The sequence below is a fragment of the Crinia signifera genome, chromosome 1 (genome assembly GCF_055691185.1).
Source record: "Crinia signifera chromosome 1, ASM5569118v1, whole genome shotgun sequence".
Lineage (NCBI taxonomy): Eukaryota > Metazoa > Chordata > Amphibia > Anura > Myobatrachidae > Crinia > Crinia signifera.
Genome location: NC_139217.1, coordinates 163,015,141 through 163,038,684, shown reverse-complemented (window position 1 = coordinate 163,038,684; position 23,544 = coordinate 163,015,141). Strand labels below are relative to the sequence as shown.

General features: G+C 42.2%; 1 protein-coding gene across 1 annotated transcript in view; it reads right to left on the bottom strand.

Moving 5' to 3' along the window:
- Nucleotides 1–19,529, bottom strand: part of BMP3 (bone morphogenetic protein 3) — a 46,411-nt gene extending 26,882 nt beyond the window's left edge. The window contains exon 1 of the mRNA XM_083175671.1: nt 18,736–19,529. Within this exon, the coding sequence (XP_083031797.1) occupies nt 18,736–19,024 (289 nt within the window). The 5' untranslated portion in view covers nt 19,025–19,529. The remainder of the gene's footprint in view (nt 1–18,735) is intronic.
- Nucleotides 19,530–23,544: the final 4,015 nt, after the last annotated feature.

Genomic DNA, 23,544 nt, shown 5'->3' with positions numbered 1-23,544 from the left:
TGATTTGCACATTGCCTAGGTTAGAGTGATTGTGGGGCACTGCAGAACACTTTGGCACTATATAAATTAAGGAAAACAGTAATAAAAGTGGCATTGCAGAAAATATATGAAAATTTTCATGGCTGACTGCACTTAACATTTTTTTACAGTTTTTTACTGATTACGACCACCTAAGGGGTGATGTTAATATTGCTGTTCATTGGACAATATGTATAGACATCTGAAATTCAAGACAGATTGGGTGAGATTTAATAGGATGTGAGGTTCAGAAAGTGAGAGATTTGGTAAGAAATATCCAGTATTTTTAAAGCAGCAATCATTTACACTGCAAAACCAGTTTGAATTTGCAGTGTAAATGATCGCCGCTTTAAAAAAACCTGGAGATTTCTTCCCAAATCTCTCACTTTCTGAATCTCTCATCTTATTAAATCTCGCCCATTGTAACTCCTAATGCCTATATACTGTATGTACAGTTTTATACAGTATATAAATGTATATACCCTTTTCAACACTTTTTATGTAAAGAATGAGTTTTAATATCATTGCTTATAATCAGTAAGCACTGATGTTATCACATCACTGTACATAATACATTCCCTACTGTAAATTATAAATGATATCGATACATAAATAAGCTGTAGCATCCCAAAGATAAAAAAAAATATATCAATATCAAAATATTGTAGTTTACAGTTAAGTGTGTTTTGAAATGTTTAGGAATGTTACATTACAGTGTCATGCATATTTGATCCGGTTGTTTCCAAATTTGCGTTTCATTACTATACACATTTTATGTATTCGGTGTTGGACTAGCCAACAGGGGAACCCCCTGGAGGGCCCCACTGTCTGGGTGCCCTACTTCCTCTTGGGGCTATGGTATATTTTCTAAAGTGCATTGCCATTATTAATCTGGTACATTATCATACATGCACTTGCAGTATTTACTATATATATATTGTAATTGATTGATCTCTGCAAAATACAGGGCCGGAGCCACCACTAGGCAGCTCTAGGCATTTGCCTAGGGTGCTGGCCACTGAAGGGCGGTAGTTGGGAGCCGGGACCCTGCTGGATAGAGGTGAGTAGCTGTCACTCCTCTCTCCCGCTCCCAGCGACACGGTGGCCGCCACTGCATCACCCCTGCCCATCCATCCACCATCCCAACAACCCCCCCCCCACCCGTGGCACCTTACAGCGGCGCATCGCGCCAGGCGACAATCCTACCCAAGCCTCCTCTAGCATCCCCTATGTAGCGACCGCGGCGGCCACATCGCATCACCCCCCCCCCCCGTGCGTCGGCCGCGGCATGGAGCAGGTGAGCGGACAGCGCCGGGGCGGATGAGCGCTGGGGTGGATGAGCGCTGGGGTGCCCCCCGCCTGGCAAAATACCATTAAATACATTCAGATTTTATTGTGGTGAGTGTGCCTTGTGGATCTGTTCAAGTTCTACACCCAATATATATATATATATATATTTATATATATATATCTCCATAGGGCCACTTAAGGGCACTCATCACTTTTCAAAGAATTAAAAAAAAAAAAAAATATTTTGACTTCACCATTTCCACAGGCTTCATTTTCTTAAACGATGGTAAGTGATTTTGGGTTGAAGTTTTGGCCATTCTCAAGACACAGCAACTCTAGCAACCGTTCAGCTCCAGAGAGCTTGAATGTTGGTGAGTGCCCTTAATTGGACTCGACTGGCCCTATGGATTAATATGTATGGAGCAGTACCTGTTACCTTAGAGGAGCACCCCACTGTCGATAAGTGATGTCCGTGAGTGCGGAACTGTCGATATATATATACACACACACTGTAAGTACTATATACAGAATACACTATATAGCATATACTATAGGTAGATGTGTAGTGTAGCATGCCATGAATGAATTTGCTCTACCCATGCTTATGGTACCTAAGGGCATATGCTCAAAATGAGTACAGCACTGCATACTGCATTTACCCTATTTTTGAGTCTATTGTATATTTGGTATTTATGCCAATGTTGCTGCCAACTCTAGTAGTAGTAGTAGTAGTAGTACGTTTATTTTTAAGGCGCCACAAAGTGTCTGCAGCGCTGTACATAGCAAACAAAAAACATATTACAAGGTAACGTACAGGGTGTGTTGATAAAATACAGCATAAATAGGGGTATAGCTGGTAGAACTAAAATCAGCATCAGTTCAGAAGTAGGTATCGAAATTGTCGAGGAGACTGAAGATGAAGTAGAGGAAGGGAACAACAGGACAGGGGCACGGGTGAGGTAAAGAGGTAGGGTGAGTACGTGAGGAAGGAGGACCCTACTCATAAGAGTTAACAGACTAAAAGGAGGTGGGTGGACGAACGAAAAACAATAGGATAAGTAGGAACGGATGGGAACGGAGGCAGGATAAGAGGATCAAAAGAGGTTAGGAGGAGGGATAGGCTAGTCGAAAAAAGTGGGTTTTGAGGGAGCGCTTGAAGAACTCTACATCGGTTACAGTATAGGAGGTCGGCAATGTCTAGGTCGACAGTCACTCAACTCCTGAAAATGGTTGATATCGCTAGAAGGTTGACACAAGCTTACGGTCGACATGGACATGGTTGACACTAAACTATCCATCCAGGTTTTTCATGTGTTTATGTGTCTATGTCAACATGGACACCTTATAAGTGTACCGCGTCCCGTCGCATGCCTTGCTGTGCTTGTAATGCTCCAGACATGGTGCCTCGCTGCGCTCGGCATGCTATTATTTTCTTACTCTATGCCCACTTGGATAGTTAAGTATGAACCAAGTTGGTCTACACCCAAAACATTTGAAAACCGTGTGTCGAGTTTTTAAGTTTCAACCATGTCAATGTCAACCTTAAGCTTATGTCGACCTTCTGTCAATGCCAACGTATGGTATGTTGACCATTTCCAGGTGTCGACCATTAGTGGCCGACCTAGTGACTGTCTACCTTGACATTGTCGACCCAGGGACCATATACCCTCTGCATCAGCCCCTATGCAAGTGGACAAATCAATAATAGACGTGAAAAAATGGCGTTAAATTAGTTAAAGTTCTGTCCATCCACATCACCCCTTGTTGTGGGTATACAGATGTGTCCACATACATTTATACTCTATGCACTACAAGTCGCGTTGTACAAAATGCTTGAGCACTCATGTAACTTGGTAGCACCGGCCATCATTTTGGGCAATTTTTTCATTATAATGCATCTTATTCACAATGGATGCTCATCTTATACTGTGTACAATGAATGTAGACACATCTGTAGTTGGCAGTGTGTCCATATTTGTACTCAAGGCTAATTGTTCCAATTAAAGGTAGATATGGCTGCCATTCATAGAGCACGAACTGTTATTTAGAAATACTGATTAATGGTGCCAGCTTGCAATAAAACCATAGTATCCAATCAGCTGTTTACTTTTATTGTCTAATCAGATTGTGGCTAATCCACAAATATATTTAATCTATGGTTTAATACAGATATGCACCTTTGAGCTTTGATAGCAAATAACTGAGTCTAAAAGCAAGATAAATTGCTCAAGGGCATAACATAAAAACTGAAAAGTTGGGTGTTTAAAATATAAAAAAGTCAGACTTCAATGAAAGCACCACTCAAATCTATGTGAAGTATGTCAGTGGAGATCAAATAGAGTTTGAGTCAGTCTGGCAAGCTGCCAATATTCATAGCTTAAGCGTCCTCGTGCTGCCGCCGTGAAACTAAACAAGTACCACTTCATCAGCGAATTTACCATGCATGCCAATATGAATATTATCGGAAGGTGCATACTGATACTGATACTGAGGAGTATGCAGATAGGGATGCACATCTGATACAGTTATTGCATCACTTGAAGGTTATGGGTAATATCACATCCAGGTTAAGAAGTACAGGTCGAGTAGATCTCTTTTCCGAATTATTCCAAAAACCGTGGTTATTTTAGAATATTTCTGACTTTTTTTTGTCCCCCCCCCCCCCCTGTTTGTCCCTTACTAAGTCTCCCAATGTCCAAGGCGGCCTTCAGGATCTTCTTCAGCAATCCCAGGAGTGCACTGCGTGACTCACGCAATGCACTCCTGGGACAGCTGAAGAGGATCCTGAAGGCCTCTGTGGATGCCAGGGGACACTGTGGATGTCGTGGGACCATCGAGGCAAGTATTAAAAAACAAAATGATTAAATATCCCTTATCCAAAATTATCGTGGTCCTAAGCGTTTCGGATAAGGGATACTCAACCTGTACTGTGTTTGATTTGAGTTTCTCAGTACTTTACAGTGCTTACAGCAAATGAAAAGTTACTATAAAATGATATATCTATATGAACATTGATAATTATGATTCATTTGTTGTAAAAAAAAAAAAAAAAGAAAATCTAACAACTAATTACAAAAGACAAACAAAAAGCTGATGAATATTTCCCTAAATGTGCCAACAATCTTTGTTGTGGAAGAACAAAGAATGAGCCACTCCTTTCATAATCCTATAATAATCCCTATTACTGCTCTTACAGAGTTAAAAGAGTATCTTTACATGCAATAAAGGAGAACATGCCTGGTTTGCACTTGTGTGTGAAGATCTGTAGACTCTCTCTCAGATTATCAAAGTGAATTATCTGTGAGGCGAATTTTGTTGGTTTATTATGTCAAAAATTCTGCTTTGTGGTCTTCATTTTAAATGACAGTGCAGGTGACGTGTTATGATGCCTGTTTGTACAGAAGTAGTGTAGTAGTAAGAAGCAGTCTTGCGATTGCATTGTAGACTTGCAAATGCCTCTATGTTTTTTTTCCCTAACGTTCGCAATTTAAAATTAGCTAAAGGTGCCCGTGCACGGTACAATTGCTGGGTGCGATGAGATGTGCGCTCCCGTCATACATCTCATTGCACAGCTCAAAAAGTATGTGCTGCACTTACTTTTTGTACTAGATCTCATCTCTTTGCATTGAAAAACCTATGCAATGCAATGCGATCTAGTCCAAATTGTATACAATATTTGTACCGTGTATTGGCACCAATTCCCAGACTTCTGTTATCTGGGCAGATGTGTTTTTATTTTTATTTTTTGGGTTTTTTTTACATTGTCCTACAAGGAGCTGATCTGTGTTTAGAGGCAAAAGGTATTCACTCTGTCAGACTGGATTTTCTGAAAGTGGAATTCTGCTAGAATGCACACTAGACCAAATAATCTCCAATACAAAATGACCATAGTGCAGACTGTAATCCTACTGCAGTTTATATTGTCCCTTCAATAAGTTTTATCTTATCTACAATTTAGCATTATACAGAATGAATCTTGCCAACAATACTGCAATGTCTTCCAGGGTAATGTGGATCATAACAATGGTTCTATATCGCACAATGGGGCAGATGTATGAAGCAGCGTTAAGTGCAAAAATGCACTTAACACTGGTTAACTGGGGAGGATTCCGTTTATGCTAATGTATTACTAGCGCACCTAACGTGCGCTAGTGACAGCCCGCCGAGTTACGCTCGGCGGCGATGTCCCCTGCAATTCCCCCCAGGGATTAACGGCCGGGGCGATGTATTAACAGCCTTCAAGGCATTAATTCACCCCGGCCGCTTCGCCAGCTCAGGGCTAGCGTTGTCCTATCCCCCACTGTGGGGACAACGCTAGCCCTGCTTCTGGCTCGGGCTGCGCAGGAGATCTCGCAGTTTTTGCGAGATCTCGCGCATGCCCATTAGAGCCGGACAGGGGGGGGGGGGGGGGAAGCGCACTGAGCATGCGCGGGGCGCCGGGGGAGCCGTTAACACTGGGCATAACAGCTCTCCTTATCGGCTTGGGGGGGTTAATACATTAGCAAATAATGGGTGCCTGCTTCTCCTCGTTATGCAGGAGAAGCGGGACCCGTTATTTGAGAAGCGCTAAGGGGGGGTTAGTACATCTGCCCCATTGAGTGTTAGTCAGGTATGGAAGCGATTTGAAGTTTTACACGATGTACCAATATTCTATACATCAAGCATGTGTTGGACTCTTACTGCTTATGTGCAGTACAGGTCCTGCATTGTCAGACATAGTATGGCTGCAGATGTCAGTTGATTAATAGCCTGTGGGCCTTAGTTTTGAGGGTGTGCAGAGGCAAAGGGTCTCCAACCGAGATTTCCTGGCTTCATATATGATGATGTTATCCAATCCTCAGATGCAGCACTGGATCACACATACATGCAGGAGGCGTTTACTTATACCAGACGCTGCATTACCAGATCTTAACATCGTTGCTGCTTCCAGGTAAGCAGCAGTGATGTTCGATCAGTCCACACCTGAATTACTCCCAGAATGTGGGCAGAATGTGAACTCATAAAATTGGATTATTATTGGTCATGTTGATATAAGAAGTCAGAAGATGGATATCATTGTGTGTAATCTTCTGACCCTATCAGGTCCTCCTGGCATCAGAAGTTATTTGCCTACTCCGCCAATGCACAGTATTGCGGAATAACATACTCAAAAAGGTATTTCTGATTCAGCAATCAGAGACCGTGGATCTCTAGCGCAGATATCGGTTTATATTTGTAGGCTACAAAAACACAATGCTATTGGAATTCATTATTTCCAATTACATGAAAATAATTCCTTTTATTAAGTTTTCCTGTTATGACTGTACATCTAATTCTATTGCCTCAAGTCTAAAACAATGAATAAATAACAGCTTTACTGTCAATATTAATTCCACACATCTCATCATTTCATTGTATGTTTTTAATACTGTGCAATAATTTAATTTTTTTTTTAAATCCAGCTTTGATAGACTAATCAAATGAATGTGAACTTGTTGTCCCAAAATGAGAATTCATGGGTGATGAAGAACATTTGTCTGTCTGTCTGTGCATTAGTAGATTTGTGGTCCGGGGGCTTGGCCCTGGATACTGTACAGCTGTATTCAGAGGAAGCACAGCATATGCCTACTTAGCTACAATCTAGAAGTAGGGAAGCTCTTCCAAACTCTGGAGGGAAAAGCCCAGCCTCTGCATGCTGCCCACTGGCAGCCATAACAGATTAATTTATCAATAGCGGCATGCTGGGACAGCACATCTAATACCGGGATTCCCCCCAAGATGACTCAGTCACATTGAGAGTTCTTTCGCCACATGTTTGTTGCTGTGGATAATAGGCTACGGTGTCCATGTCAGCGGTGTCGACATTCCAGACAAAGAAAAAACCCAGGTCGACCTTTTGACTTGTAACCTTCCTAGTGTCAAGATAATGCTTGTGTCAACCTAGTTACCCCGTCGACCTTTTGAGTGTGTCGACCTAAGGCCAGTCGACCTAATAATCCACACCCGGTAATAGGCCCTTATATGCAAACTCATTTGTGGAATGAATACATTTTATAAAAGTGTGTGAAGCAAAGAACAGTGTGCTAGTAATATCTGGTATAATGATCTTCTCAATCTGTTACAGCCCTGCTAAAGTTCTCTCTCTGTATTGTATATAAGTCAGTAGCGCACGCAGGGGGGGTTTCTGAGTACCCAGAAACCCCCCTAGGAGTCTAAAGGCCCTCATCTGAAAGCTGAGGGTCCCCTCTTTCCATGGGTATAAGAATTGTAAAAATCGGCCCTTGGGAACCGGAGATATCTGACTTCAAAGCAGTGGTCCCCATCCAAGCCTGTTAATTGCTCTTCCCAGTCCGATATTTCAGGTTCTGTCTGACTTAGAGTTTTTTTGAGGGTATATTCCAAAAGCTGGGACTCTCCCCCTTTGAACGCCACTAGAAACTTGTCTCTACTTTTCCCAGAACCAGAGATATCAGCCTTCCAGCAGCTGGTTACTGCTCCAGCTCCACACACCTGGTATGTAGTTTTATATTCTCGTTGGCAGATTGCTCTGCCTCCTGAACTCTGATCCCCTAGTCCCCAATACCATTTGGTAGGTGGGATTCTCTAGTTTTCAATTCCATTAAAATCTAAGAAATCTATTTCCGGGAACTGGAGATATCTGCAGTCAAGCAAGCTGTCCTCCCACCAGAAAATTATGAATAATAAGCCCACTCCACTATACACCCCTCCTCTGCATATTTAACATCCTCTACCACCCTGGAAGTTATGTATCAGGGCCCCTTCATTCAGCCCAATGCCCCCTTCTCCCACCCCATCTCCCACCATCTGTGCAGTAAAGGGGTAATTAGTGGAAATTACTGATCCATCCTACATGCTGAGTGGTTGATATAATACCCCCTACCACCCCCGGGACATCAAAGCTTCCCCCACCCCTACCGCTGGAGGATCAGTAGGGGCCCCAATACATTGCTATGCCCAGGGTTCTACACTGCTGTTGATGCCCCTGTATGTATGCATGTATGTATGTATGTATATGTATGTATATATATATTTTTTATTTATTTATTATTATTTATATACATTTGGTCTATTTATAATACTTTAACTGACCCGGCATATACTGGGTCACCCAAGTGTCCATCTCCGTGCTTTGCTCCGCCCCTCTGGAAACCCCCTTCTGAAAATCCTGCGTTTGCCACTGTAAGTATATATGTTTTGGTAATGAAATGTAAATGATTTCTGACGATCTCACCAAAAGATATCCCTCTGTTTATTATCAAGACAATGTTTCCCTCTGGTAGCCAGACCATAATACAATAACACCAAGATCCTTTATGAATATCACATGAGGTTTTAAAACCTCAAGTATGTTTTCAGCAGGTGTGCCAAGCTAGAAGAAAACATTTTCACATAAATTCAAGTTTTAGGAATTGTAAAAAAAGAAGCGAATGTTATGATTTATTGTCTGCTTCACTTAATGTATAAGTATATTTTGTTCCTTTCGTTTTCTTTAAATGGTCTGCAATCTCATATTTATTCTTAGTTTCCAAATTTTCTGCTTTGCCGTAGCTGTCCAGCTGCCTTTAAAATATGGTAAAATGTATTTATATTCGATAAAACAGGCTTCTATTTATGACAAAGTGATATCCCATTTTTTCTCTTTCTTCGCTGGCCACTGGTTTACCATACCATTTATGCAATACCTATATCTAGCAATAAGGCAGCCACAAAGCAGGAGAGGCAATTAACTAGTACCGCATGTAGAAACAATACCAACTAATTTTCATTCACTTTTAAACATGCACTATGAATATAACAGCTAACAGGTAACTAGGGTGGTTTAGACAGTTCTTAGCAGGCAGCACATTTGCCCCGTCGGTGCACTGTCTCCATCCACACCGATTAGCCATCTATGTGTGTGCAGATCGCAGACTCACACACACTCCCTGCTCACTGACACTACCCCCTGTGCAGGGAAGGGAATGAGGAGGAATGAGGTGTAGGGGCTCTACCTGGTATAATGTGTATAAGAGGCTGTCTTGTGTACTAACATGTATAAAGATGTATACTTTAGTGTAACATATATAAGGGGCACCAGTGTGAGGTAAAGGTTGAAGAATGGGCACTACTATGCGCTTTAATGTGAATTTGTACTATTCTATTTTCCATAAAGCCCCTATATTTTTGGCATGCGCCTTAGGTGCAAACTGTCCCTGTTTAAATAAACAAGTGGTGGGGTGGTGGGATCATTTTTTTGGCACAGGGTCTAGTTTTCCTAAAAGATTGGGTAGGGCCATGCTACTGGGGACTGGCCACATATTGTTGAAGAATGCCTAACACTTCTTAAAGAAGAAGCAGCACTCAGCCATTTGACTGCCATATACACCTGTGACTGATATGTAAAACATTGGAACAATTACCCTCTTGGTTTTAGGGGCCCCTAGCCTGCCCGAAGTCAGATGCATGTGTTGCACAATCTGTTCCTCAACAGAGCTGAAGCAGATGGAGTACTAGGTGCCAAATGCTGCGTACTCTCATACATACAGTATAAAGGTTCCATGTGCTAAGTCAATTGCTTCTTGATATGTACCAAAGGGATTTCTCTGCCCCCTGCCTTCTAACTCTAAGTGCAAGCTAGCATATTGTGATGCACCTGGGTCATATATGGCAATGCTAAGTGACGCAGGTGTTACTGAGAGGTCACTTAGCATCAGTTGTGTTCTTCAGGGGGTGGATTTGTCACATCTACTGTGGGTATCTGCCTCTCCACATCGGGATGCAGGCATCGGTATTCTGACCACTGGCATATACACACTACACATATACACACTAGGGTTCATTTTTGTCCACTGCCAATTAACCTACCAGTCTATAAAAGGAGAGCGTGGATGGAGACTGTGGAGGGAGCCACACAAACTCAGACAGATTATAAACAACTTATTACCGCAGAACATCAGCCAGTTATGTTGCAGGTTGAATTCTCTGCCCAAAGCCACCACCACAGCAGCTTTAGAGCTGGAACTACCATTGGTGCAAACCAGCAATGAGTTATCTCTTGGCCCTCCCACAGACCATTTTGAGCAATGTTGAATGAATAACCCACTTCAGGGTGCAGAGTGGGCCCCACTACATGAGGGACCTGACTGTTACTTTAGAGAGGCAGGGATAACCTTGTGTTCTGGACTGATAGCAGAGTCCTGCCACCTGTGAGCGCTGATTATCAACTGTGATATCACATGCTGCCTCTAATTAACAAGCAGCTGTACATTTTTTTTTCGGATTCACTTCTGTCTGTGAATTACTGGCAGCTCACAACTGATGTAATTGGCAATGTCAGAGTATTTCTGACTGTGTGCCAAACTGAGGAAAGCCAAGAGGTGAGGGGTCTGTTTTCCCGCCTCCACCAAGGTACATGCCCCCTGTTTTATCCACACACCATGCAGGACATTGCGCTTGTAACTACCATCCACTTCATCTGTCACTCTCTCCTTACACACTCTTTCTCCCTGTCACAATCTGCCTTCCCCTGCCTTGCACTGTCACCCTCTTCCTCTCCCTGTCACCCACTGCCGTGTTTCATATTATGAACTCGGGATAGGGTGTAAGAGGGGGCCTATACTATATAAGTTTGAACCTGCAGCCCACAACACATAAGTTCCGTCACTGAGCAGCATCATACACTAATGTACAGCCCCAGTAATAGTATTGATTATATTCTGCAACTGTCAATCAGTGGATGATATTGCTGAATGGGGCCCAAATGCATTCAAATTAATAAACTGCTGCTCGGTGGTTGGCCTTGGGAACATGAAAAAAAAACAAGAAAAGTGAAACTGAATATTTAATTTTAAGTAATTTTAAGTATAGAAAGATTCTTACAATATACAATTGAATCAAAATGTAACTGTAAGCACTGGTCAGGTCACATTGAGTAGATAGTAAATATACTTTATATTTACACAGAGAGCTCAAAACATTTACAGAGTCACCTTCCAACATCAAAGTGTTCCTGGAAATGGTTTACAGCAGTTGGCAAGTATGCAACATTCATAGTTATCCTTTCATAAACTATTTCCAAAGTGATCAGTATATGGACAACTAGCACTATATATAAAAAAAGAATTCAGCAAAAAGCAGAACACATCCACAGTCAGGTACCCACAAATGGCTCTTTACCATAGAGATATTCAATCTCTGCCGATATTTCCGACAGGGGAAATATCGTCAGTTCAGTATTCAATCCCAGCCAAGACTCGTATTGTCGAAAATGGCCGTGGATTGTCAAATCTGCGGCAGTTTTTCAACAAAATTGCCGTGTTTTTGACGATCCACGGACTTTCCGACAGCCGGAACACTGAATTCCGTCTGTCGACTTTCCCCCCATAACCTTGTAGTAGCACAAGACAAGCAGCATAATTAGAAAAAAAGATGACAGCAATATTTCTTTTAACTCAAAATAACATATTGTAGAGATGCTTATAGCTATCCAGCCCCACTGGCAACATGATACATAGGCCCGTTATACAGATCTGATTGCAGTGCAAATTTGTTCTCAAAATCGGCAAAACCATGTGCACTCCAGGTGGGGCAGATGTAACATGTTTAGAGAGAGTTAGATTTATGTGAGATATTTTGTTTCTGTGCAATTTAGATTTCAGTTTCAACACACCCCACCCAAATTTAACTCTCACCTCAGTGCACATGGTTTTGCCCATTTTGAGAACATATTTGTACTGCGATCAGATCTGAATAAAGGCCATAGCGCCAAACTGTATTTTCTATTCCGAAAAATGGTGACTGTGATATTTCCCTTTAGTAAGTCTAATGCAGGATATATCTATACTTATTATTATCAGTTATTTATATAGCACACACATATTCTGCAGCTCTTTACAGAGAATAATTAAACATTCACTTAATTTAATGCAATATATTAGCATTATGCGTGGATCACAAATATGGAACATTATTTGTAGGTCCATATAAGAAATATGCATACCTGCTAATTGTCATTCCTCATGTATTGCACAAAAAACTCATAGATGAAAGGTTTTATTTTACCACATTTTGCACACTGGGTGGCACTTCCGTTATTTGCTTAATAGTGTTACTCATACAAACATTACAACCTGTTACCTTTAGAATCAAATCTCCAAAAATAATGTAAAAGACAAGTTTAATAAATTAAGAATTTTTCCCTTTGATATTTTAGAGCTGTATTATTGAAAGTACTGCTAAACGCCTGTTGTCCTTGAAAGCCTGAAGAAGTTACACTATAAAGAAACACAAAGTTACAATATGAAAAGGAATCACAGCCTAGACAAAGGGTTGTGGAAACATCATACGATGTCTCATCTGAAACATCATACACACATAACTCCAGGTGATCTCCTGGGCTAGTGTGGCTAGAGAATTGTGTTCCTTGTAAATGAATTAAGAGTGCCGAGAGCCAACTATAACTCCCACCAATCACACAAACATGACTTTGGAAGTCACAGATCTGGAATATGTATTCTGTAACAAATAGATAAGGAACTTAAGATTCAAAGCAGGTGTTGCAAACACAATGCCTGATGTTATGTGTCTAAGCAAAGACATTCAGACAATTTAAAGAGAGGTTTAAAAAAACCCTCAAAAAACACAACTAACATATGTTTTTAATAATTAGACGCCCAAAGTAAGGTTAAAAGGGCAGATGATAAATGTCAGTAAATCACAAGATCCTTGGGAGACAGAAGTAAAGTTTCCACCCATTATGCAATCGGTGTACTGAGATGGTGTTCACACAATTGTGTGAAGTAATACAAAGTTGTTTTAATATTGAGAAATAACAACAACCCCATTCAATGAGAATTTCAGGCCGCTGGTATCACTTTGTTTGTTTTGGTATTTTTCCCGGAAAATCTGTTTACTAAGGTAACCTTCACCTGCACAGCTAGAACCTAACTCTTTCACTGGAAAAAGGAAGGGGAGATGCATGAAGCAGTGAAAAGTTTGGAGATGGGAGCCAGTGGGACAGTTGCTCATGCATCCAATCAGCATTGAGGTAACATATATCATGTGCATTCTACAAAAGTATAAGTAGTAGCTGATTGGTTGCCATGGGCAACTTCTCCATGATTTTCTCTGTTTCATACATCCCTGAACCACACACCCACAAGTGAAGAGATCTCCCAGACAACTGAAAACTGTAATCAGCAAGTGGTGACATGAAAAATAGAGATAATGTAACTTTTTTTTTTCAATATCATCAGCAACCCATCTCATGAATATTCAAAAAAATCAGGTGAATGGTAATGGAGTTTGTTCACACACACCAGAAGTTTATTAACTGGGGATGTCCCCTCCATCATTGTAATTCACATATGTATGTAAAAAATAAAGACCAACACAATGGGCGGTATTCAATGAGGCTGATTCGCCATGTTTTTATGGCGATTTTGTGCTGTAAGGCGAATTTTTGACTAAAACAGTGAATCACCCTATTCAATGACCAGATGGCGAATACATTTCAAGGTTTTTTTCGCCATGATTCACCAAATAGCAATTGCTATCTTTTTATGGTGAAGTGGAATGTGAACTTTTAAAATAAAGTGTTTTGTTTTTTACATTTGGTGTCAAAAAATCAGGAATTTTATTCTGAGGAGGGGCATGCTATTTTTATTCATGTGCTGTAACCACATGAATATATATTTAATTTAAAAAATATATATATATATATATTTTTTTACACAGACCAGCCAGCAGGGGGCCGGAGCCGAGCCGCTCATTAGATATTCATATATTCACTGCACCCGATCATTACATATGCATGATCGGGTGTAGTGAATATACCCGGTCCCCTGTTGGCTATCCCGGGGGCAGTCTGTGCTGCATGGCTCCCGGGGAGCCCACCTCCCCCCCACAAACGTTCTGGGGCAGGCAGGGAAACTTCCATCTCCCTGCCTGCCGCCGTCCCCGGGCTTGCTGCGGCATCGCCGCAGGAGTTAAAATTCGCCAGTCAGGGGCAGTGAGCCCCTGACTCGTTGAATACTGGAGCCGGCGAGGCTCCGGAATGCAGCGAGCAGTGGCGAATGTGCAGCGAATCCTAAACAGGATTCGCTGCACATCGCCAAAATGCTCATTGAATACTGCCCAATGTCTAGCATGTCTACAATTTGGATCCAATAGACAAAAATATTCAAGGCCCAGAAATATGTACCCTCACTCACATAGGAGGAAGTTAGAACCTGTGCATAAAGGTTTCTTTATCCAGGGTCCCACCTGGTGATGCCAGTTGGTATTCCCTTCACCGAGTACTGAATTTAAATGTACCGTACTCACATGGGTCAAAATCGAATTGTTCATATAAAGGTATCTTTGTGTGCAGTTATATGCCTCACAATTGCTGTGCTATTGTCTGCCCTGTGTCAAATGGTATGACCGTCTCGGTCTCAAATTTAGATTATAATAGAAGAAAAAGGTCCCAAAAAGAAGGTGTACTGTCACTCACACTGGGAAGGGGTAACCCTGTGTATAAAGATTTATTTTGTTCAGCTTGTTGCACCACATGCTCTAGGTGTTAACCCCAAATGATAGGAGGTACGCCCTTTTTCTTCTACCAGTCCACAAAGATCTCAAATAGTCAGGAATTGGGGTCATCAGGGGGGAATTTTTAAAATGTATTTTAAAGTCCCAACTAATTTCCTTTTGGTTATTTAAAAAAAACATTATTTTAAGGAAAATGGCTAAGATATTATATCAAGAGATCAGATCTGTTTAGATTCTATCCTTTCTCTATTGCATCCTAGAAAATGAAAGTGAGAACCTGATAGGTTGCTATGGTCAACATCACATCTTTTCCGTTTTAGCAGCGTTAGTAAATTCACTCCTGAATATCTGCTATGACATGAGGTAAGGAACTCACAGAGAGAGTACGTACAGCACAAAATAAATCCCTGCAAGTGTGGGTGAGAAGAGATTGCCAGAGAGCAAGAGAGACGGGAGTCATATGCTGAGCAGAGATTGCATTCTGGGAGAGGAGCTGGAGATTAGGGAGATGAGGATTTTTGAGCTGAATCCAATGTGTGATATAGTATGGCTGGATCGATGAAATGATGGGAACGATTTATCTGTGTGTGAAGTACACTACAGAAGTTTAGATCGATAAATAGACCCTTCAGTCTATTACATATTTGCAGATGTCACCAGTTTTTTGGTGGTTACCTACAATTCATTTGAGGGATAGTCACGATTTGTACTGCAATCCTTTTATTTCCAACCACAAAGGGGGGTAGACTGATTCACCAAGCTCCAGAATGTCTAATGTCCCGTACACACGGTTTGATGTGGTCTATTTTTCTATTCATTTTTTCTTATATAAGCCAAATCGAATCGAAATTGAATTGAACTTGAAAGGAAATTGAACGCATTCGATGCATGGCCCCACAGCATAGAAATTTAATAGAACAATAAACTGTGCAGGCAAGACTATTTATTTACAGTGTCTTATATAGCACAGCATATTCTGTTGTACTTTGCAATTGGAAAAAACATGATAAAACAAACTGGGTAGAATAAACCAACATAGAGGTAGGAGGGCCCTGCTCGCAATCTTACAATTTATAGGGATAATAGGAGGGATACATGAGGATAGAATTCCATAGCATGGCAGTCCCACCAGATTTCAAAACAGTCCTGATGGGATGCAATAAGATATGAATGCTACTGGAGATTACTGTATGTGGGGGTTCTGGAATATGATAAGCTTTCCTGAAGAAGTGAGTTTTCAGTAAAGATCTGTACTATATAGTCCAAATTGAATGCATTTTTCTTGCCACTCAATGCAATCCCGATATGATCCTGATCAAATCAAGATCGAATAGCAAGGCAATCATACTGTGTGTACACCCCTTAAGCTATGCCTTTGCTTAGCTCTCTTCACGGGTGGCCTCTTATCGGACTCCGTCTTCTGGCCATGTAAATTTATGTGAAAGTATTAGTTTTTTTAAAACATTGTATATTATGATACGTATACCCCTAACCTCAAATGCCCTTAACTAGTATATTGATTCATTATTGGGGAAATTTACTAAGATGTGTATTCTGCTTCACATGAGATGTTGCTATGGGAAACCAATCAGATCCTGTCTACTATCTTCTAGAGGGTGCTTAATAAATAAGTAGATTCTGGTTGTCCATAGCAACATCACATGTGAAGTAGAATGCACATCTTAGTAAATTTCCCCCTATGTCTTTTATATATGGATGAAATAGTTGACTTGTTAAATGGAAATCTCTCTGAATTTATAGAACAGGAAATCCCCCACACGTAGATGGGAATGGTGAAAGCGATTACTTCATTTGCTACAAAAGTACTGATTAAACAGCAGTCTAATGTGCCAAAAACAATTTGATAATGATTACATGGGCCAAGGTGTACATGTTTTAATTAATTTGCATTACGTTCAGTGGATATTACGCCTGACCTAACACTTTTCTCACTGCCAAAACATCTGACTGAGATTGTGAGTATCCCAGATGTCTCGGCTCTAATTAGGATTTTAAGACAGCCTTAAAAACACCAATTCTATATTCACAATGTGGAGCTAATCCACTGTTAAAGGACAAAATAGATGGAGGTAACAATGTGCAGTTAACAAAGGGGATTATTCTGCACTGTATCACTATGTACAAAGTATGTCCCAGTGGTGATCTTACCCATGTGCTGCCCTTTGCAACTCTCTGCTGTTTACTCTGGCAGAGAATGGATTAATGTAATTAACTCCACACTCTCTCTGCTGCCAAAGGTGTGATCAAAATACAACACAGCATGGCTTCATCACAATCAGCACGAGAATGCATATACTGCAGATTTTTCCACTGTGAAAAGATAAACGGATGTCTGAAATGTGACTGGATGCATGATAGAATCTGAGATTGGCTGCTGATGTGCAGAGACAGTGGGCGACTGCAGGTACTGTAGATCACTGCAAGTTTTTGTTACAAGCATTACACTACACCGCTGACTTTTTCAGCAGTCACATATATTCAACATGAATCCTAAGTCTTATTACCTAGAAGTGTTCCATTCAGAACCCATCATTAACCTCTTAAGGCTGTAACGTCAGTGTGAATGATTACATCATTAAAAAACTGACCTTGAATTTAACTTATAAATGAAACCCTGACTTTTGTACGGCAACTGAATTGACAGTTTCCCAAATATCCTGTCAAGATGCTTCATTTCCACATTATCATAAGAAACACATGCTTGCAAGCATTCCACTCATTCTGTGAATGTGACCATTGTAAGGCAAATAAACAGGATTGTGACAGTCCAACAACATACATTACCATGACAGCTTTACAGAAATTGTAACCTAGTACCCATTCTCACACACACAACACTACTACCCCCATGCAGCACTGCAGTGCATCAGATTAAACCTCTCACAACATTTAAACATGTAACCATTTTGTTCTATTATTTATTTTGCTTAATCAGGCTAGAAGCAAATGAATGTTTTATTGGGATTGGCACAGCTGCCAAAGTATAGAGTGTTACACACAGATTAGGATGGGTGTAATCGGAGTTATTTGCACAATTTTCTGACTCCAATACAAACATACAGACACATTTATATATATATATATATATATATATATATATATATATATATATATATATATATATATATATACACACACACACACACACACACACACACACACACACACACACACGCACACACACACACATATACATACATACTGTACATGCATCCAGATAGATAGCTAGATAGATAGATCACTCATTAACTGTATCCTGGACTAATGAATTTTTGATTTGAAGTCTGAGGTAAAGTTGATCTTAGAATATTACACAGAGACTATAAACATAATTTAAACTACAGTACAATTTACAACCCTCGTGTGTGTTTCTGATACAGAACAAATAAGTAAAAATGGCAGGAAACAGAATATATTTTCTTTTGAGGTCATCCATAACCAGCTGAGTATTATTCTAGGAGCTGTGACAGTTGTAACACCATCATGTCACTCAATAAATTAGTCACAGTCACACAATAATCCCTTTTAAAATAGCAAAGGGAGATCTACATAATAATGGCAAACAGTAAATATCTGTAGGTCACTTAATACCTAAATACACAGTAATGACCTGAAACCTATATGGATGTTCTAGACCACTTCAGCTCACACTTCAAATGTACTTTGAGTGTAATTTTATGGTGAGTTGATTAACAACAATATTCAGAATAATAATATAACAATAATAAATTAAGAAATGAACATACAGTATTAAGTAAAAAAAAATGAATTAAGGAAGAATTCAAATTAATGACAGAGAGGTGTGTGGTAGCCCCAGGCATAAGGACAATGACACATATGATTGTCACCCGGAGTATATAGTACCAGTATGTAATGTAGACGACTTGGTGTACTCACCAGCCAGGGCTCGGAAGCTTCGTACTGTGTTGCCATCCTGCAGGGGCAGCTGATGCTTGGAACTGTCTCTGCCCCGTCCTCCGCCGCCTCGGAATTTATCATACAGCCTCAGCATATGCTCGGACACGGTGTCCCCCATGGGCAGCACAGCGTCTCCCTGCCTCTGCTGCAGCGTCCCGGTGCCAGCGCTCCTGATGCCAACCAGACCTTCCTTTAGCAGTTCCCCAAGACACAGACAGCTGCTGCACCCCAGCCACAGCAGGAGCCAGAGGGGGCACTCAGGGGCCATCTCCAGATGTTACCGCACGGAGACAGGTACTGTACAAGTCGGGTAGGACAAGCTAATAGTTACCTGAAGTCAGCACAGTGCACACCAATGAAATGATCGGATGCACTTTTGTCATAACAATTAATAATGATATATTTTATTAATTTACACTCCACCGAATGATCACCAGAAATGTGCTTAGAAATGAATAAAAATAAAATAAAACAGTATATAATAAATAATTAGAAAATATACTGCAAGGGTATCTGTGCAGATGTTATGGGAACATAGTGATCCTGTGCACTACAGAGTGATGCTCAGTCCCCGCTGCCTCTGTAAGGCTTCTCTCTGTGGTTCCCTGCTCCAGGCTGCTCACTGCTGCTGCTGCGAGAGGCGCTGCTTGGCCGGGTTTTGTGTGCGAGCTCAGGGATGATCCAATCCTGCAGGCAGCCAATGGCAGCTCCCTGGCTCTGACCAACCTGCTCTGCTAGAGCCAGCTGACTGTACAGTGCTGCTGCTGCTGCTGTGGTGTGTGGATGTGTGATCTTGTTGCTGTTCATTTGCTTTCATGCTCCAACCACACCCCTCAACTCCACCTATGTACTGACGGTGCCTCCCAATCCCCTACTACTCTGAAAGATCTTTATTCTTCTGAACACTTCAGTTGCCCAATTCATTCTTATCCGTCACCCTTGTCTATAGACAGCATTAGGGAATACCGTAAGTATTTCCCTGGAGCAGTCCCTGTTCTCTAGAACTTTTAAAATGATGTTGAATTCCTCTAATCTCCCTGTTCTCTGTATCACCAGAGAACACTCCACACAGCCTGTGCCTCTCCAGGTGTCTCTCTTCCCTTTTACCTTTTTAATTACTATCTTTTATCTATTATTTCAGACCTTATTCTGTTTTAAATGCAGAGGTGTCCAGGTCAGCCATCAGAGGGGACTGTGGGGACTGGGCCTAAACAGAAAAGGGGTCCAGGACTCAAGTTTAGAAAATATAATTATACCGTGTTCTCACTGTGAGTGAGAACGACGCGGTTTTTACCCGGCATTAAAATGCCAGGGACTGCAGCGACGGGCCCTCGTTCTCACTGCTAGGCAAATTCCTGGGTGAAGAAGTTCTACCCGGTAATTTGCCTTTTAACACAGGTTTTTATGCAGTGAGAATGAGTCAACCCATGTCTGCATACCCGGATCGCAAACACGGGTAAAAAGAAGGGTTTACCCGTGTATGAGATCCGGGTATGTGACTCGTTCACACTGCAAAAAAACCTGTGTTAAAATGCAAATTTCTGGGTCTACATGGTAGACCCGGGAATTTGCCTGCAGTGAGAACGGGGTATTAGTCATAAACAAAGTTAACATTTCCTTGCAGCAATTTGGAGGTTGAGTAGTGCGGCCAGTGCTGCAGACACAATGGAGGCCTCCCCAAGCATTCCAGGTGTTTGAGAAAAGGAAGGGGGGGCCCTACCTATGTTGGCAGTCCCGGGTCCAACAATTTCTTATAGCAGCACTGTTTGTGTCACCCGGTGTAGTAACTCATAGTATTAAACCCCCCCTCCCCCCAAACACACACATCTAAGGAAAATGTCCAGACTTGCTTCTGAACCCCCTGCGCCACCACTAGGCAGCTTTAGGCATTTGCCTATGGTGCTGGCCACTAGAGGTCGGTAAAAAGCTGCAGGAGAGCAGGAACAAGAAAGCTCTGTGCTGCCAAGTACGGCACGGGACCTGACCCAAAAGTTCATACCAGCGGGGAGCAGGTGAGCTGTATGCCTCCCGCCCTCGCCCCCCCCCCCCCCGCCCGCTGCCCCCCCCCCCCTTGCTAGTCAGCCGCAGAGAGGCACGCACCCACCCCCTGTAATCCACCAGCAACCCCCCTCCCCCTGTGAGCCTCCCCTGCAGTCCGGGCCGGAGGGGGGGGGGGGGGGGGGCGGCAACGCGGGGGTGGCAGGTCGTCTGGGGCGGTGACAGGGCTTGCACCGGCCCTGCCCCTGCCGGATACCTAATGACTGCTTAAGATTTTGGCATTTTTTAAATAGCTTTAAAATAAATGGCCTCAAACTTACACTAAATACAACATTTTCATTAGGTATAGTGTTCCAGCTAGTATGTGGGGCAGGAAGAGCGGCAGTGGTTGCTGTGTTACTGAATTGTGCAGAGGTAAGGGAGTGGGACCCTGCATTCACTATGGCGGGTAGTAAAGTCCCCTACATTGCTACTGAGGTGTGACCCAGCCATCGGCATCACTGAGGAGGAGGTTTTCCCATTAATGCAAATAGATGCCGTGTGTGTGTACACAGCAAGTATTCGCGTGGTGCCAGCGAGGGAGAGTGCAGGCTATTTAAGCAGGTACAGGGTTCATTTTTACCTTTAATAATCGTGCAGGGTGCGCCACCCTACTACATCAGGAACTCTAGGTTATACACCCCATATTTAATTCAAATATTTCTATAAATAAATAATTGCTTCTGATCATTATTTTTTTTACATTAAAAATCATTACCTCAGGAGTTCCCAATCTTTTTTTATTTACGGCACCCTAGAGTATCAAAAAAAAATTCGCGGCACCCCTAGGCCAATTTTTTTTTAAATTAGATTGGGTTTATATGCAATTCTTAGGGTCAGTTATGTGGTAAAGGGCAGGCTTTGCTTCTGTTTATACACATTTTATAATTGGCAGCCACCAGCACTGGTTTTACTAATAAATAATTAGCCATTAATAATTTGAATTGGTCCTGGACCACCAACCCAGGGCACCCCTGCATGTGTACGGAGGCACCCCAGGGAGCCACGGCACACAGTTTGGGAACCACTGCATTACCTTTTACTCAAATAGCACAATTTTTTTGTTTAATTCCCTTGTAACTTTTAAATGCAATGCCCCCACTACTGCTGCTTATACATGAAATGCCCTTATGCAGGGTACACATCAGAACGATCATGATCTGCTGGAGCACACAATCTTCTAACAATCTGAATAGGATCTGGTCATGATCTGTTCCCAGTTGAAGGGATCGTTTTCAAATCCTGACTGCAGAAGGTAGGATCTGCATACAATCGGTGGAGATTGTATTGAAATTGGGGGATTGAGGCCAAATCGTCCTGGTGTGTACCCAGCATTTGTATTGCCATTTAACCCCTTCCCGACATTTGACGTATATATACGTCATGGTCGGGAAGTACTTCCCGACACATGACGTATATATACGTCATGGCTTTAAACTGTCACAGCGTCTATAGACGCGGTGACAGTTTGGAGATATCTGCTGTCCCTGACAGCAGACATCCCCCCTCGCCGCCCAGGGGGGGCAGGGGTGCCCCCCCCGGTCGGCGATCGCTGCGATTGGCTGTTCAAAAGTGAACAGCCAATTGCAGCGTTTTCTGTGTTACCGGCGGCTAAGCCGCTCGGTAACACAGAGATCGGTGGTGATCGGTGCTGTTAAGTACAGCACCGATCACCACCGAGCGGCAAACCGCCCTCCCACCCGCCCTTCCACCCGCCCGGCAGCCCGCCCTCCCTCCCGGCAGCCTCCCTCCAGCCCTCCCTCCCACCCAGCCAGCAGCCGCAGCGCCAGCCCCCCTCCCACCCCCCCGCCAGCAGCAGCACAGTTAAATATATGATTTTGGGTTAAATTCATTTATATGACATATATATATATATATATATATATATATATATAAATATATATATATATATGTGTATATATGTATATATATATACACATATATATATATATGTGTGTATATATATATATATATATATATATATATATATATACACATATATATATATATACACACACACATATATATATATATATACAGTGATCGGTGCTGTTAAGTACAGCACCGATCACCACCGATCGCCAGCCCCCCCCCCCTCCCACCCGGCAGCCCCCCCTCCCACCCACCCGGCTGCCGCAGCGCCAGCACCCCTCCCACCCCCCCACCAGCCGCAGCGCCAGCCCCCCTCCCAAAGCTGGTGAGCAAAATGGGGTCACATGTGGGGGGGTTCCACTGTATTGGTGCTTCGGGGGTCTTGCTAATGCGACATAGCACCCACCTTTCATTCCACCTCCAAAAATCACTCCTTCCCTTCTGAGTCCTGCCATGCACCCAAATGGTATTTTTGGGTCACATATGAGGCATTGCCGTACTCGGGAGAAATTGGGGCACAGATTTTGGGGTGCTTTGTCTCCTTCATTCCTTGCGAAAATGAAAAATTTTGAGCCAGAACTGCATTTTTGTGTAAAAAATTACATTTTTTTACACAAAAATGCAGATCTGGCTCAAAATTTTTCATTTTCACAAGGAATGAAGGAGACAAAGCACCCCAAAATCTGTGCCCCAATTTCTCCCGAGTATGGCAATGCCTCACATGTGACCAAAAAATACCAGTTGGGTGCATGGCAGGACTCAGAAGGGAAGGAGTGATTTTTGGATTTTGCAGCACAGATTCTGGTTGAATGACCCCTGAAGCACCCATACAGTGGAACCCCCCCACAAGTGACCCCATTTTGCAAACTACACCCTTCA